Below are 14,775 nucleotides of genomic sequence, written 5' to 3' on the forward strand. Positions count from 1 at the left end.
CACACTAATGTTCCTGGTTTGGATTCAGAGTGAGAGTGAGATCACACTAATGTTTGTGATTTTCATTCAGGGTGAGAGTGAGAGCACACTAATGTTCCTGGTTTTGATTCAGGGTGAGACTGAGATCACACTTATGTTCCTGATTTTCATTCAGGTTCAGCGTGAGTTCACACTAATGTTTGTGGCTTTGATTCAGTGTGAGATTGAGATCACACTAATGTTTGTGGATTTGATTCACGGTGAGAGTGAGTGCACACGAAAGTACCCGGTTTTGAATCACGTGAGAGTGAGATCACACTCATGTTCCTGGTTTGGATTCATGTTGAGAGTGAGATCACACCAATGTTTGTGGTTTTGATTCAGGGTGAGAGTGAGATCACACTAAAGTTCCTGGTTTTGATTCAGGGTGAGAGTGAGATCACACTAAAGTTCCTGGTTTTAATTCATGTTGAGAATGAGATCACACCAATGTTTGTGGTTTTGATTCAGGGTGAGAGTGAGATCACACTAATATTTGTGAGTTTGATTCAGGGTAAAAGTCAGATCATTCTCATATTAATTCAGGGTGAGAGTGAGATCACACTCATGTTTGTGGTTTTGATTCAGGGTGAGAGTGAGATCACACTAATGTTTGTGGTTTTGATTCAGGGTGAGAGTGAGATCACACTAATGTTTGTGGTTTTGATTCAGGGTGAGAGTGAGATCACACTAATGTTTGTGGTTTTGATTCAGGGTGAGACAGAGATCACACGAATATTCCTGATTTTGAATCAATGTGAGAGTGAGATCACAGAAATGTTCCTGGTTTTGATTCAGGGTGAGAGTGAGATTGCACGAATGTTCCTGGTTTTGATTCAGGGTGAGAGTGAGATTGCATGAATGTTCCTGGTTTTGATTCTTGTTGTGAGTGCGATCACACTAATACTTTGAGCTTGATTCAGGGTAACAGTCAGATCACACTCATATTTGTGATTTTAATTCACGGTGAGAGTGAGGGCCAGGTGATATTTGTGGTTTCGATCCAGGGTGAGAGTGAGATCACACTAATGTTCCTGGGTTTGATTCAGGGTGAGAGTGAGATCACACAAATGTTAGTGGTTTTGATTCTGGTTGAGAGTGAGATCACACTAGTTTTCCAGGTTTTGATTCACGGTGAGAGTGAGTTGACACCAATGTTTGTGGGTTTGATTTTGGGTGAGAGTGAGATCACACTCATGTTCCTGGTTTTGATTCACGGTGAGAGTGAGATCACACTAATATTTGTGATTTTGATCCAGGGTGAGAGTGAGATCACACTAATGTTCCTGATTTTCATTCAGGTTGAGCGTGAGTTCACACTAATGTTTGTGGCTTTGATTCAGTGTGAGATTGTGATCACACTAATGTTTGTGAGTTTGATTCAGGGTGAGAGAGAGATCACACCAATGTTCCTGGTTTTGAATCACGTGACAGTGAGAGCACACTAATGTACCTGGTTTTAATTGAGGGTGAGAGTGAGATCACACTAATGTTTGTGTTTTCGATTCTGGTTGAGAGTGAGATCACACTAATGTTTGTGGTTTTGATTCACAGTGAGAGTGAGATCACACTCATGTTCCTGGTTTTGATTCTGGGTGAGAGTGAAATCACACTAATGTTTGTGGTTTTGATACAAGGTGAGGGTGAGAATGCACTAATGTTCCTGATTTTTATTCAGGTGAGAGTGAGATCACACTAATGTTTGTGGTTTTGATTCAGGGTGAGAGTGAGATCACACTAATTTTTTTAAGGTTTTGATTCAGGGTGAGATTGAGGTCACACTAATGTTTGTGGTTTTGATTCAGGGTGAGTGTGAGATCACACTAATGTTCCTGGTTTTGATTCAGGGTGAGAGTGAGATCACACTAATGTTTGTGGTTTTGATTCAGGGTGAGACAGAGATCACACAAATATTCCTGATTTTGAATCAATGTGAGAGTGAGATCACAGATATGTTCCTGATTTTGAATTCAGGATGAGAGTGAGATCACACTAATGTTCCTGGTTTTGATTCTTGTTGTGAGTGCGATCACACTAATACTTTGAGCTTGATTCAGGGTAACAGTCAGATCACACTCATATTTGTGATTTTAATTCACGGTGATATTTGTGGTTTCGATTCAGGGTGAGAGTGAAATCACACTAATGTTTGTGGTTTTGGTTCAGGGTGAGATTGAGATCACACTAATGTTCCTGGGTTTGATTGAGGATGAGAGTGAGATCACACTAATGTTTGTGGTTTTGATTCAGGGTGAGAGTGAGATCACACTAATGTTCCTGGGTTTGATTGAGGATGAGAGTGAGATCACACTAATGTTTGTGGTTTTGATTCAGGGTGAGAGTGACAATGCACTAATGTTGCTGATTTTGATTCAGAGTGAGAGTGAGATCACACCAGTGTTGTGGGTTTGATTCACGGTGAGAGTGAAATCACATGAATGTTTGTGGTTTTGATTCAGGTGAGAGTGAGGTCACACTAATATTTGTGACTTTGATTCTGGGTGAGAGTGAGATCACACTAATATTCCTGGTTTTGATTCAGGGTGAGTGTGAGATCACACTAATGTTTGTGGTTTTGATTCAGAGTGAGAGTGAGATCACACCAATGTTCCTGGTTTTGATTCATGGTGTGCGTGAGATCACACTAATATTTGTGGTTTTGATTCAGGGTGAGAGTGAGATCACACTAATGTTCCTGGTTTTGATTCACATTGAGAGTGAGATCACACTAATGTTCCTGGTTTTGATTCAGTATCAGAATGAGATCACACTAATATTTATGGTTTTTTCCAGTGTGAGAGTGAGATCACAGAAATTTTCTTGATTTTGATTCAGGGTGAGAGTGAGATCACACCAATGTTCCTGGTTTTGATTCAGGGTGAGTGTGAGATCACACTAATATTTGTGACTTTGATTCTGGGTGAGAGTGAGATCACACTAATATTCCTGGTTTTGATTCAGGGTGAGTGTGAGATCACACTAATGTTTGTGGTTTTGATTCAGAGTGAGAGTGAGATCACACCAATGTTCCTGGTTTTGATTCATGGTGTGAGTGAGATCACACTAATATTTGTGGTTTTGATTCAGGGAGAGAGTGAGATCACACTAATGTTCCTGGTTTTGATTCACATTGAGAGTGAGGTCACACTCATGTTTGTGGGGTTTTTTCTGGGTGAAAGTTAGATCACACTAACGTTACTGGTTTTGATTCACATTGAGAGTGAGATCACACTAATGTTCCTGGTTTTGATTCAGTATCAGAATGAGATCACACTAATATTTATGGTTTTTTCCAGTGTGAGAGTGAGATCACAGAAATTTTCTTGATTTTGATTCAGGGTGAGAGTGAGATCACACCAATGTTCCTGGTTTTGATTCAGGGTGAGTGTGAGATCACACTAATATTTGTGACTTTGATTCTGGGTGAGAGTGAGATCACACTAATATTCCTGGTTTTGATTCAGGGTGAGTGTGAGATCACACTAATGTTTGTGGTTTTGATTCAGAGTGAGAGTGAGATCACACCAATGTTCCTGGTTTTGATTCATGGTGTGAGTGAGATCACACTAATATTTGTGGTTTTGATTCAGGGAGAGAGTGAGATCACACTAATGTTCCTGGTTTTGATTCACATTGAGAGTGAGGTCACACTCATGTTTGTGGGGTTTTTTCTGGGTGAAAGTTAGATCACACTAACGTTACTGGTTTTGATTCACATTGAGAGTGAGATCACACTAATGTTCCTGGTTTTGATTCAGTATCAGAATGAGATCACACTAATATTTATGGTTTTTTCCAGTGTGAGAGTGAGATCACAGAAATTTTCTTGATTTTGATTCAGGGTGAGAGTGAGATCACACCAATGTTCCTGGTTTTGATTCAGGGTGAGTGTGAGATCACACTAATATTTGTGACTTTGATTCTGGGTGAGAGTGAGATCACACTAATATTCCTGGTTTTGATTCAGGGTGAGTGTGAGATCACACTAATGTTTGTGGTTTTGATTCAGAGTGAGAGTGAGATCACACCAATGTTCCTGGTTTTGATTCATGGTGTGAGTGAGATCACACTAATATTTGTGGTTTTGATTCAGGGTGAGAGTGAGATCACACTAATGTTCCTGGTTTTGATTCACATTGAGAGTGAGACCACACTCATGTTCCTGATTTTGAATCTGGGTGAGAGTGAGATCACACTCATGTTTGTGGTTTTCATTCAGGGTGAGAGTGAGATGACACTCATTTTCCTTGTTTTGATTGAGGGTAAGAGTGAGATCACACTTATGTTCCGTGTTTTTATTCAGTCTGAGAGTGAGATTACACTAATGATTGTGAATTTGACTCAGGCTGATAGTGAGATCACACTAATGTTTGTGATTTTGTTTCAGTTTGAGAGTGAGATCACACTAATGTTTGTGATTTTGATTCGGGGTGAGAGTGAGATCACACCAATGTTCCTGGTTTTAATTCAGTGTGAGAGTGAGATCACAGTAATGTTCGTGATTTTGATTCTGGGTGAGAGTGAGATCACACTAATGTTCGTGATTTTGATTCTGGGTGAGAGTGAGATCACACTAATGTTCTGTGTTTTTATTCAGTCTGAGAGTGAGATTACACTAATGATTGTGAATTTGACTCAGGCTGAGAGTGAGATCACACTAATGTTTGTGATTTTGTTTCAGTTTGAGAGTGAGATCACACTAATGTTTGTGATTTTGTTTCAGTTTGAGAGTGAGATCACACTAATGTTTCCGGTTTTGATTCAGGGTGAGAGTGAGATCACACTCATGTTCCTGGTTTTGATTCAGGGTGAGAGTGAGATCACACTAATGTTCCTGGTTTTGATTCAGTGTGAGAGTGGGATCACACTAATGTTCGTGATTTTGTTTCTGGGTGAGAGTGAGATCACACTAATGTTTCCGGTTTTGATTCAGGGTGAGAGTGAGATCACACTTATGGTCCTGGTTTTGATTCTGGGTGAGTGAGATCACAGAAATTTTCTTGATTTTGATTCAGGGTGAGAGTGAGATCACACTAATATTTGTGACTTTGTTTCTGGGTGAGAGTGAGATCACACTAATGTTCCTGGTTTTGATTCAGAGTGAGAGTGAGATCACATGAATGTTCCTGGTTTTGATTCAGAGTGAGAGTGAGATCACACCAATGTTCCTGGTTTTGATTCAGAGTGAGAGTGAGATCACATGAATGTTCCTGGTTTTGATTCAGAGTGAGAGTGTGATCACAGTAATGTTTGTGGTTTTGTTTCATGGTGTGAGTGAGATCACACTAATATTTGTGGTTTTGATTCAGGGTGAGAGTGTGATCACACTAATATTTGTGGTTTTGATTCAGGTTGAGAGTGAGATCACACTCATGTTCCTGATTTTGATTCAGGGTGAGAGTGAGATCACAATAATGTTTGTGGTTTTGATTCTGGGTGAGAGTGAGATCACACTTATGTTCCTGGTTTTGATTCAGGGTGAGAGTGAGATCACACTAATGTTCCTGGTTTTGATTCAGGGTGAGAGTGAGATCACACTAATGTTCCTGGTTTTGATTCAGGGTGAGAGTGAGATCACACTAATGTTCGTGATTTTGATTCTGGGTGAGAGTGAGATCACACTAATGTTTCCGGTTTTGATTCAGGGTGAGAGTGAGATCACACTTATGTTCCTGGTTTTGATTCAGGGTGAGAGTGAGATCACACTAATATTTGTGGTTTTGATTCTGGGTGAGAGTGAGATCACACTAATGTTCCTGGTTTTGATTCAGGATGAAAGTGAGATCACACTAAAGTTTGTGATTTTATTTCAGCGTGAGAGGGAGATCACACTATTGTTTGTGGTTTCTATTCTGGGTGAGAGTGAGATTACACTATTGTTTGTGGTTTTGATTCTGGGTGAGAGTGAGATCACACGAATGTTCCAGGTTTTGATTCACGGTGAGAGTGAGATCACACGAATATTTGTGATTATAATTCAGGGTGAGAGTGAGATCACACTAATATTTGTGATTTTGATTCTGGGTGAGAGTGAGTTCACACTCATGTTCCTGGTTTTGATTCACGGTGAGAGTGAGATCACACTCTTGTTCCGGGTTTTGATTCAGGGTGAGAGTGAGATCACACTAATGTTCCTGATTTTCATTCAGGTTGAGCGTGAGTTCACACTAATGTTCCTGGTTTTGAAACTACCACCGTGCTAAATGGGATAGATTCAGAACAGATCTAGCAGCTCAAAACTGGGCATCCATGAGGCGCTGTGGGCCATCAGTAGCAGCAGAATTGTATTCCAGCACAATCTGTAACCTCATGGCCCGGCATATTCCTCACTCTACCATTACCAACAAGCCAGGGGATCAACCCTGGTTCAATGAGGAGTGTAGAAGAGCATGCCAGGAGCAGCACCAGGCGTACCTAAAAATGAGGTGCCAACCTGGTGAAGCTACAGCTCAGGACTACATGCATGCTAAACAGCGGAAGCAACATGCTATAGACAGAGCTAAGCGATTCCACAACCAACGGATCAGGTCAAAGCTCTGCAGTCCTGCCACATCCAGTCGTGAATGGTGGTGGACAATTAAACAACTAACGGGAGGAGGAGGCTCTGCAAACATCCCCATCCTCAATGATGGCGGAGTCCAGCACGTGAGTGCAAAAGACAAGGCTGAAGCGTTTGCAACGATCTTCAGCCAGAAGTGCCGAGTGGATAATCCATCTCAGCATCCTCCCAATATCCCCACCATCATGGAAGCCAGTCTTTGGCCAATTCGATTCACTCCACGTGATATCAAGAAACGGCTGAGTGCACTGGATACAGCAAAGGCTATGGGGCCCGACAACATCCCAGCTGTAGTGCTGAAGACTTGTGCTCCAGAACTCGCTGCGCCTCTAGCCAAGCTGTTCCAGTACAGCTACAACACTGGCATCTACCCGACAATGTGGAAAATTGCCCAGGTATGTCCTGTCCACAAAAAGCAGGACAAATCCAATCCGGCCAATTACCGCCCCATCAGTCTACTCTCAATCATCAGCAAAGTGATGGAAGGTGTCATCGACAGTGCTATCAAGCGGCACTTACTCACCAATAACCTGCTCACCGATGCTCAGTTTGGGTTCCGCCAGGACCACTCGGCTCCAGACCTCATTACAGCCTTGGTCCAAACATGGACAAAAGAGCTGAATTCCAGAGGTGAGGTGAGAGTGACTGCCCTTGACATCAAGGCAGCATTTGACCGAGTGTGGCACCAAGGAGCCCGAGTAAAATTGAAGTCAATGGGAATCAGGGGGAAAACTCTCCAGTGGCTGGAGTCATACCTAGCACAAAGGAAGATGGTAGTGGTTGTTGGAGGCCAATCGTCTCAGCCCCAGGGCATTGCTGCAGGAGTTCCTCAGGGTAGTGTCCTAGGCCCAACCATCTTCAGCTGCTTCATCAATGACCTTCCCTCCATCATAAGGTCAGAAATGGGGATGTTCGCTGATGACTGCACAGTGTTCAGTTCCATTCGCAACCCCTCAAATAATGAAGCAGTCCCAGCCCGCATGCAGCAAGACCTGGACAACATCCAGGCTTGGGCTCATAAGTGGCAAGTAACATTCGCGCCAGATAAGTGCCAGGCAATGACCATCTCCAACAAGAGACAGTCTAACCACCTCCCCTTGACATTCAACGGCATTACCATCACCGAATCCCCCACCATCAACATCCTGGGGGTCACCATTGACCAGAAACTTAACTGGACCAGCCATATAAATACTGTGGCTATGAGAGCAGGTCAGAGGCTGGGTATTCTGCGGCGAGTGACTCACCTCCTGACTCCCCAAAGCCTTTCCACCATCTACAAGGCACAAGTCAGGAGTGTGATGGAATATTCTCCACTTGCTTGGATGAGTGCAGCTCCAACAACACTCAAGAAGCTCGACACCATCCAAGATAAAGCAGCCCGCTTGATTGGCACCCCATCCACCACACTAAACATTCACTCCCTTCACCACTGGCGCACAGTGGCTGCAGTGTGTACCATCCACAGGATGCACTGCAGCAACTCGCCAAGGCTTCTTCGACAGCACCTCCCAAACCCGCGACCTCTACCACCTAGAAGGACAAGAGCAGCAGGTACATGGGAACAACACCACCTGCACGTTCCCCTCCAAGTCACACACCATCCCGACTTGGAAATATATCGCCGTTCCTTCATTGTCGCTGGGTCAAAATCCTGGAACTCCCTTCCTAACAGCACTGTGGGAGAACCGTCACAACACGGACTGCAGCGGTTCAAGAAGGCGGCTCACCACCACCTTCTCGAGGGCAATTAAGGATGGGCAATAAATGCTGGCCTCGCCAGCGACGCCCACATCCCATGAACGAATAATTAAAAAAAACAGGGTGAGAGTGAGATCACACTAACGTTTGTGGTTTTGATTCAGGATGAGAGTGAGATCACACTAATGTTCCTGGTTTTGATTCAGGGTGAGAGTGAGATCACACTAATGTTCCTGGTTTTGATTCAGGGTGAGAGTGAGATCACACTAATGTTCCTGATTTTCATTCAGGTTGAGCGTGAGTTCACACTAATGTTCCTGGTTTTGAAACAGGGTGAGAGTGAGATCACACTAATATTTGTGGCTTTGATTCAGGGTGAGATTGAGATCACACTAATGTTTGTAAGTTTGATTCAGGGTGAGAGTGAGATCACACTAATGTTCCTGGTTTTGAATCACGTGAGAGTGAGATCACACTAATGTTCCTGGTTTTAATTGAGGGTGAGAGTGAGATCACACTAATGTTTGTGTTTTCGATTCTGGTTGAGAGTGAGATCACACTAATGTTTGTGGTTTTGATTCACAGTGAGAGTGAGATCACACTAATGTTTGTGGTTTTGATACAAGGTGAGGGTGAGAATGCACTAATGTTTGTGATTTTGATTCAGGGTGAGAGTGAGATCACATTAATGTTTGTGGTTTTGATTCAGGGTGAGTGTTAGATCACACTAATGTTTGTGGTTTTGATTCAGGGTGAGTGTTAGATCACACTTAAGTTCCTGTTTTTGTTTCAATTGCGAGTGAGATCACACTAATGTTCCTGGTTTTGATTTCGGGTGAGAGTGAGATCACACTAATGTTTTGTCGTGATTTCCCTTCCTGCAGGGCCCAACTGGGAAGCCTGGTCTGCCTGGAATCCCTGGTGCTGATGGTCCTCCTGTAAGTATCCACAGTCGATCTATCCTACATTCAGTGAGCCCTGCACACTTTGTTGATCGACTCAGCGATAACGGGTCATTTCCTTTATGGACTGAATGGGGAGGGGGAGTGGGCGGGTTGGTCTGGGTACCGGACGTTTTAACCCTTTGAGCATCGTGGATGAGCCGACTGCTTGCCGCTCATCCTTGGAGAAGGCTTGGCTTTGTGATCATGTTGTCCCTGCGGTGAAAGGTTTGGAGCTTGGAACTGGGTCAGTGCTGTGTCGCCGTCTCCGCAATCTGAATCCCCAAGCCAGGCAAGGCTGCAGTGCCCCTGGGCACTGTTCATAATTGACCAGCCGGCTCAATGGTGGGGCCTGGAGGGGTAGGCCTGTCACGCGGGGTGGGTGGGGTGAGGCTGGTGAGAGGAGGCTGGGATCCTTTTAACTTGGCTTCAGATAGCCCTGTGAACCTAATGCGCCGTGTATTCCTGGTTGGACAAGCGGCAGACAGTGTGGTCACTGGCTGCGTCTCCTCCTGGGCCTGTCAAGGCTTGACACGGTCGAGCCAACAGTACGACATTGACATCGCAAGGACCTTCTGTTCAAGGCTCTTTTGGTGAAGTGGGAATGAAGGATCGATTTCTTGGAGCTCTCTGTGCTAAAAACCTTTCCCTGCAGTTCCATCAGGAGATTAACCGAATGGGCATTATGATGGCGTAAATTCGACACGAGGAACGAGCCAGATGGACCGAACAACCTCTTAGAGTCATAGAGTCATAGAGTCATACAGCACGGATAGAGGCCCTTCGGCCCATCGTGTCCGCGCCGGCCATCAGCCCTGTCTACTCTAATCCCATATTCCAGCATTTGGTCCGTAGCCTTGTATGCTATGGCATTTCAAGTGCTCATCCAAATGCTTCTTAAATGTTGTGAGGGTTCCTGCCTCCACAACCCTTTCAGGCAGTGAGTTCCAGACTCCAACCACCCTCTGGGTGAAAAAGTTCTTTCTCAAATCCCCTCTAAACCTCCCGCCTTTTACCTTGAATCTATGTCCCCTTGTTATAGTACCCTCAACGAAGGGAAAAAGCTCCTTAGTATCCATCCTATCTGTGCCCCTCATAATTTTGTACACCTCAATCATGTCCCCCCTCAGCCTCCTCTGCTCCAAGGAAAACAAACCCAATCTTCCCAGTCTCTCTTCATAGCTGAAGCGCTCCAGCCCTGGTAACATCCTGGTGAATCTCCTCTGCACCCTCTCCAAAGCCCTTGCTTCCTCCTCTTCTCCCTGAAAGGAACGTGGTGTCCTATAACACAGAAGGAGGCCTTTCGGCCCGTCGTGCCTGTGCCAGCTCTCTGAAAGAGCTGTCCAATTAGTCCCCCTCCTCACTGCTCTTTCCCCCTCTCCCTCAAATTTTCCCTTCTTAAGTATAAATCCAATTCCCGTTGATGGAATAAAAATTATTCCAGTGGCGTGGACAGGATTTTTTTGGCGGAGTGGTAGGGCTGGTGTTCGGAGCTTGTTAAACCAAACAAGACTAAAAATTGCTTCAAATAGTCTATTTTTCAAATCGGAATTTCATTAATCTTGACAATTCAAATAAAACAAATGAATCGAAAAACACAGTCTTGTCGGACAAATGTTCGCTGGTCTATCAGTAACTTTGCCACAAATCACTGCGATATCCCGGCGAACATTTAGATGCGCAAGTCCAGCTAATCGGCTTTGACTGGTCGAATTGCGGAACTGACTCGCTCTGGAAGAAGTTGCGATGTTTCTGCGTCCTGTCCAGTGAGCGAGGGCACGTCCTTTCAAAAGAAGGAGTTGTCCCATTTTTTTAAAAAAATAACAAACGGTGGCGATTTCAGGGTGTTCGAGCTCCCTGCCTGCGTTGCGAGTTTAACTCTTCGACTGCCAGTGGACAAGGGACATCTCAGCCTCCCTGGGCAGACCAGTTGTCAGCTCAGGCAGTGCGATATTGAAGCAAGCACTGATATTACTGTATTAAAGCCACTCAAAGATCAGGAGGCAGCTTTATGAGACTCGTGGGTTCGTGTGGAAAATTATAAACAGCATTATTAACACTTTCGTTTTCTCAAAATTAAGGGTAACCAAAAAATTAAGCTTTGACGATAAGTTTTCCAGAGTCTTCAACTGCCCCTCTTCCAGGAGCTGTGACATCATCTTATTAATTGTGGAGATTATTTACTGGTGTTACATTTTGTTTTGCTCGTGGTGGCCATGTGACCTCTGACCTTTATTGGTGATCTCTGACCCCCCCCCCCCCGACCTTTGTCAGTGCGTGCTCCTTTACCTCTGACCTGTGTTTTCATTCTTTACAGGGTCACCCGGGTAAAGAAGGCCCAACAGGTTCCAAAGGTAACCAGGTACGTCATCGGGGCTTGGCTTGGGCAAAGGAAGGGTTACTCGTTTTTGTTTACTTCACGGAGATGAGTGGAGACGTTTTTTTTTTAAATGAATCCTTGAAGGCTGTAAATTCAGACTCGTTCATGGACTGTGGGCACATAATCTATCTGACACTTCGTGCCCTGCTGGGGGAGTGCTCCATTGTCAGAGACACCGTCCTTTGGATATAAAAGATCTCACGGCCGCTATCTCGGAGAACATCAGAGGAGTTCTCCCCAGTGTCCTGGGCCAATATTTATCCCTCAACCAACATCACTAAAAAACAGATTATCTGGTTAGTCATTGATTTGTGGGACCTTGCTGTGCGCAAATTGATTGCCCAATTTGCCTACATAACAACAGTGACTGCACTTCAAAAAGTAATTAATTGGCTGTGTAGCGCTTAGGGATGCTTTTTTTTATTTGTTATTTAAAGGATGCCCTTGAGGAGGAACTTTCTCTGACTGTTATGATGGGGGAGGCTGTGTACATTTAGTTGTGATTTTGCTTTGTTTTTCGTATCAGTTTTCCAATTTTCTCCCCCACTGTCTTAGCTCCCAATTAGAGGCAGGTCCCCCAAACAGTATTATCAGAGGTCGGCCAAAGGAGGCCAACCATGGGGAATCTCACTGAAGGACACAGGGATTCAACTGCATGTGGTCCCAGGCTGTACCCAGTCAAGTCTCACGGAGGGACACAGTGCACAGTAATACCTGGGTTCTGAAGGTGTGCTCAAATGCCAAATGCATCTCATAAAGATATAATACCACTCTACTGCTGGTTGTACCAGGCTGTACGAATCCAACACAAGTCTCACAAATCTTCTTTTCTCTAGAAAAGAGAAGACTGAGAGGTGACCTGATGGAGGTCTTTAAGATTATGAAAGGGTGGACGTAGAGAAGATGTGGGGGAGTCCAAAACTAGGGGCCATAACTATAAAATAGTCACTAATAAATCCAATAGAGAATTCAGGAGAAAATTCTTTACCCAGAGAGTGGTGAGAATGTGGAACTCGTTACCACCAGGAATAGTTGAGGCGACTAGAATAGATGCATTTAAGGGGAAGCTAGATAAACACATGAGGGAGAAAGGAATAGAAGGATATGCTGATGGGGTGAGATGAAGAGGGGTGGGAGGAGGCTCGTGTGGAGCATAAACACCGGCATAGACCAGTTGGGCCGAACGGCCTGTTTCTGTGCTGTAAACTCTATGTCATTCTATGTAAACAGAAGGCATGTCACAGAGATAGTCAGACCTTCCAATTCCTGTGTTGCCAGGGTCTGTCCAATCAATTGTTCTTTTAGGTGGAAATCATGATGTTCTTTAGCTCTGCATTTCCACTATTCGATGTGAGTGTGAGGCCCCAGTATTTAAGTGTGAGGCCCCCGGACTCCCTAGTGACAGTTCTAGAGAAGTGACAATGTTAGTAACATACAAAGTGAGACAGCTCCCCCTCTTCTCTGGGCCATGGTTTGTGTAACCACCTCTCTCTTGTTTGTCTCAGGGTCCTTCAGGTCCTCAAGGTCCCATTGGCTATCCTGGACCACGTGGTGTGAAGGTGAGCATCATCATCGAGCGAGATTGCCTGTATTTGTGAGTGAGCCTGAACCTGGTTGAGCCATGGTTTGCAGTCATCGGTCACTCGTAACCGTAACTAACTGTCCTTCTGTCTCTTTTAGGGATCTGAGGGAATCCGAGGGCTGATGGGACACAAAGGTGAAAAGGTGAGAACGTTTTCATCCAATTTTTGGTCTTCTCCATTTGAACAAGGTGCCAACAAGAGTTTACTGATTGGCCATCCTTTTCTTAGTTCCATCCTCCAACCCCTTTCTCCATCGTTTCTTATCTCTCTCCTATGGTCTGTGCTCCCCTGAGCTTTCCTCTCTCATTCCTCTCTGAGATCCATCTCCCTGTCCTCACCCTCTCTTCGTCGCACGCTCACAGTGTCGGGATCGAGGCTCATCGGCACCGTCCCCTGCTCTCTAACTCGTCCTTTCCTGGGCCTCAACACTGTGGGTCTCCTCAATATTCTCCCCTTCCTACAGTCTACAGGCTCTTAAAACCCAGGCCTGGCTTCAAACAACCAGCTGTATACCCGCCTTTAGCTCGTCTTCCCGGCTACCGCCATCCTCCAGGGTGGTGCCCCGTGGGCCTCGGCGTCTCCGCTATTCCCGCACAGGAGCCAGGTCCGCCTGGCACCGACCCGAGAGCATCGCGCCTGGCACAGTGACTGAGGCACTTTCTGGACAGATGGGAATGGCACCAGTTGGCACCAACCTGACACCGCTGGCCCCAGGCCCACTGCAGACCTCAGGAGTTGCTGTTTTTGTGTCATAACTGTGCCCACGTGCGGATATTTTGCCTGGGCGCTCCAGTTGAACCTTGTGGAATGGGCCAACTAGGAGGCATGCGTCAGTGCCACTGGGAGCCAATAGCTTCACCTGGCTTCCGGCAGGGCCAGGCAAGTGTGTGAAGGAGAAACTATTGAGATGACTGTAGTTTGTGTTATCACTGGGCAACGATGGGTTTGGATAATAGCCCTGCTGGGTGATGCTGACCAGAATTGAGAGGTAAATCAAGAAGTGGTGGGGAGAGGGGTGGGGGGGGGAGTGTCACACAGGGTGAGATTGTCGTCTTTACCCTCTGGGTGATAACATCGCCTGGGCAGAGCGCAGAGAGGAGGATCTGGTGGGGAGGATGGCCTGGTCCTTATAGAACCTGCCAGTTCTTCCATTCCTTTCCATTAGTTTCACCCGTGCTCGTGGGTCAGACTCTTGCCTTGGAATCAGGAGGTCATGGGTTCACTATCCCACTCCAGAGGCTTGAGTACATATTCTAGGCTGACATTCCAGTGCAGTGCCGATGGAGGTGCTGCAGTGTCGGAGGTGCCACCTTTCAGATGACACATTAAACCCAGGCCCCATCTACCCTCTCAGGTGGATGTAAAAGATCCCATGCCGCTATTTTTGCAGGGGAGTTCTCCCCGGTGTCCTGGGCCCGATATTTATCCCTCAACTAACATCACTAAAAGAACAGATTATCTGGTGATTTGTCTCATTGCTGTTTGTGGGATCTTGCTGTGCACAAATTGACTGCCGCGTCTCCTACATTACAACAGTGACTACACTTCAGAAGTACTTAATTGGCTGTAAAGCGCTTTGGGACGTCCTGAGGT

General features: G+C 45.3%; 1 protein-coding gene across 1 annotated transcript in view; it reads left to right on the plus strand.

The window, feature by feature from the left end:
• The first annotated feature begins 2,456 nt into the window (after positions 1–2,456).
• Positions 2,457–14,775, plus strand: part of LOC137307845 (collagen alpha-1(V) chain-like) — an 86,584-nt gene continuing 74,265 nt past the window's right edge. Inside the window, exons 1-5 of the mRNA XM_067976931.1 lie at positions 2,457–2,477; positions 9,163–9,216; positions 11,537–11,581; positions 13,105–13,158; positions 13,280–13,324. Coding sequence (XP_067833032.1) covers positions 2,457–2,477; positions 9,163–9,216; positions 11,537–11,581; positions 13,105–13,158; positions 13,280–13,324 — 219 coding nt within the window. The remainder of the gene's footprint in view (positions 2,478–9,162; positions 9,217–11,536; positions 11,582–13,104; positions 13,159–13,279; positions 13,325–14,775) is intronic.

Source organism: Heptranchias perlo, unplaced genomic scaffold (assembly GCF_035084215.1).
Source record: "Heptranchias perlo isolate sHepPer1 unplaced genomic scaffold, sHepPer1.hap1 HAP1_SCAFFOLD_113, whole genome shotgun sequence".
In the NCBI taxonomy this organism is placed as follows: domain Eukaryota; kingdom Metazoa; phylum Chordata; class Chondrichthyes; order Hexanchiformes; family Hexanchidae; genus Heptranchias; species Heptranchias perlo.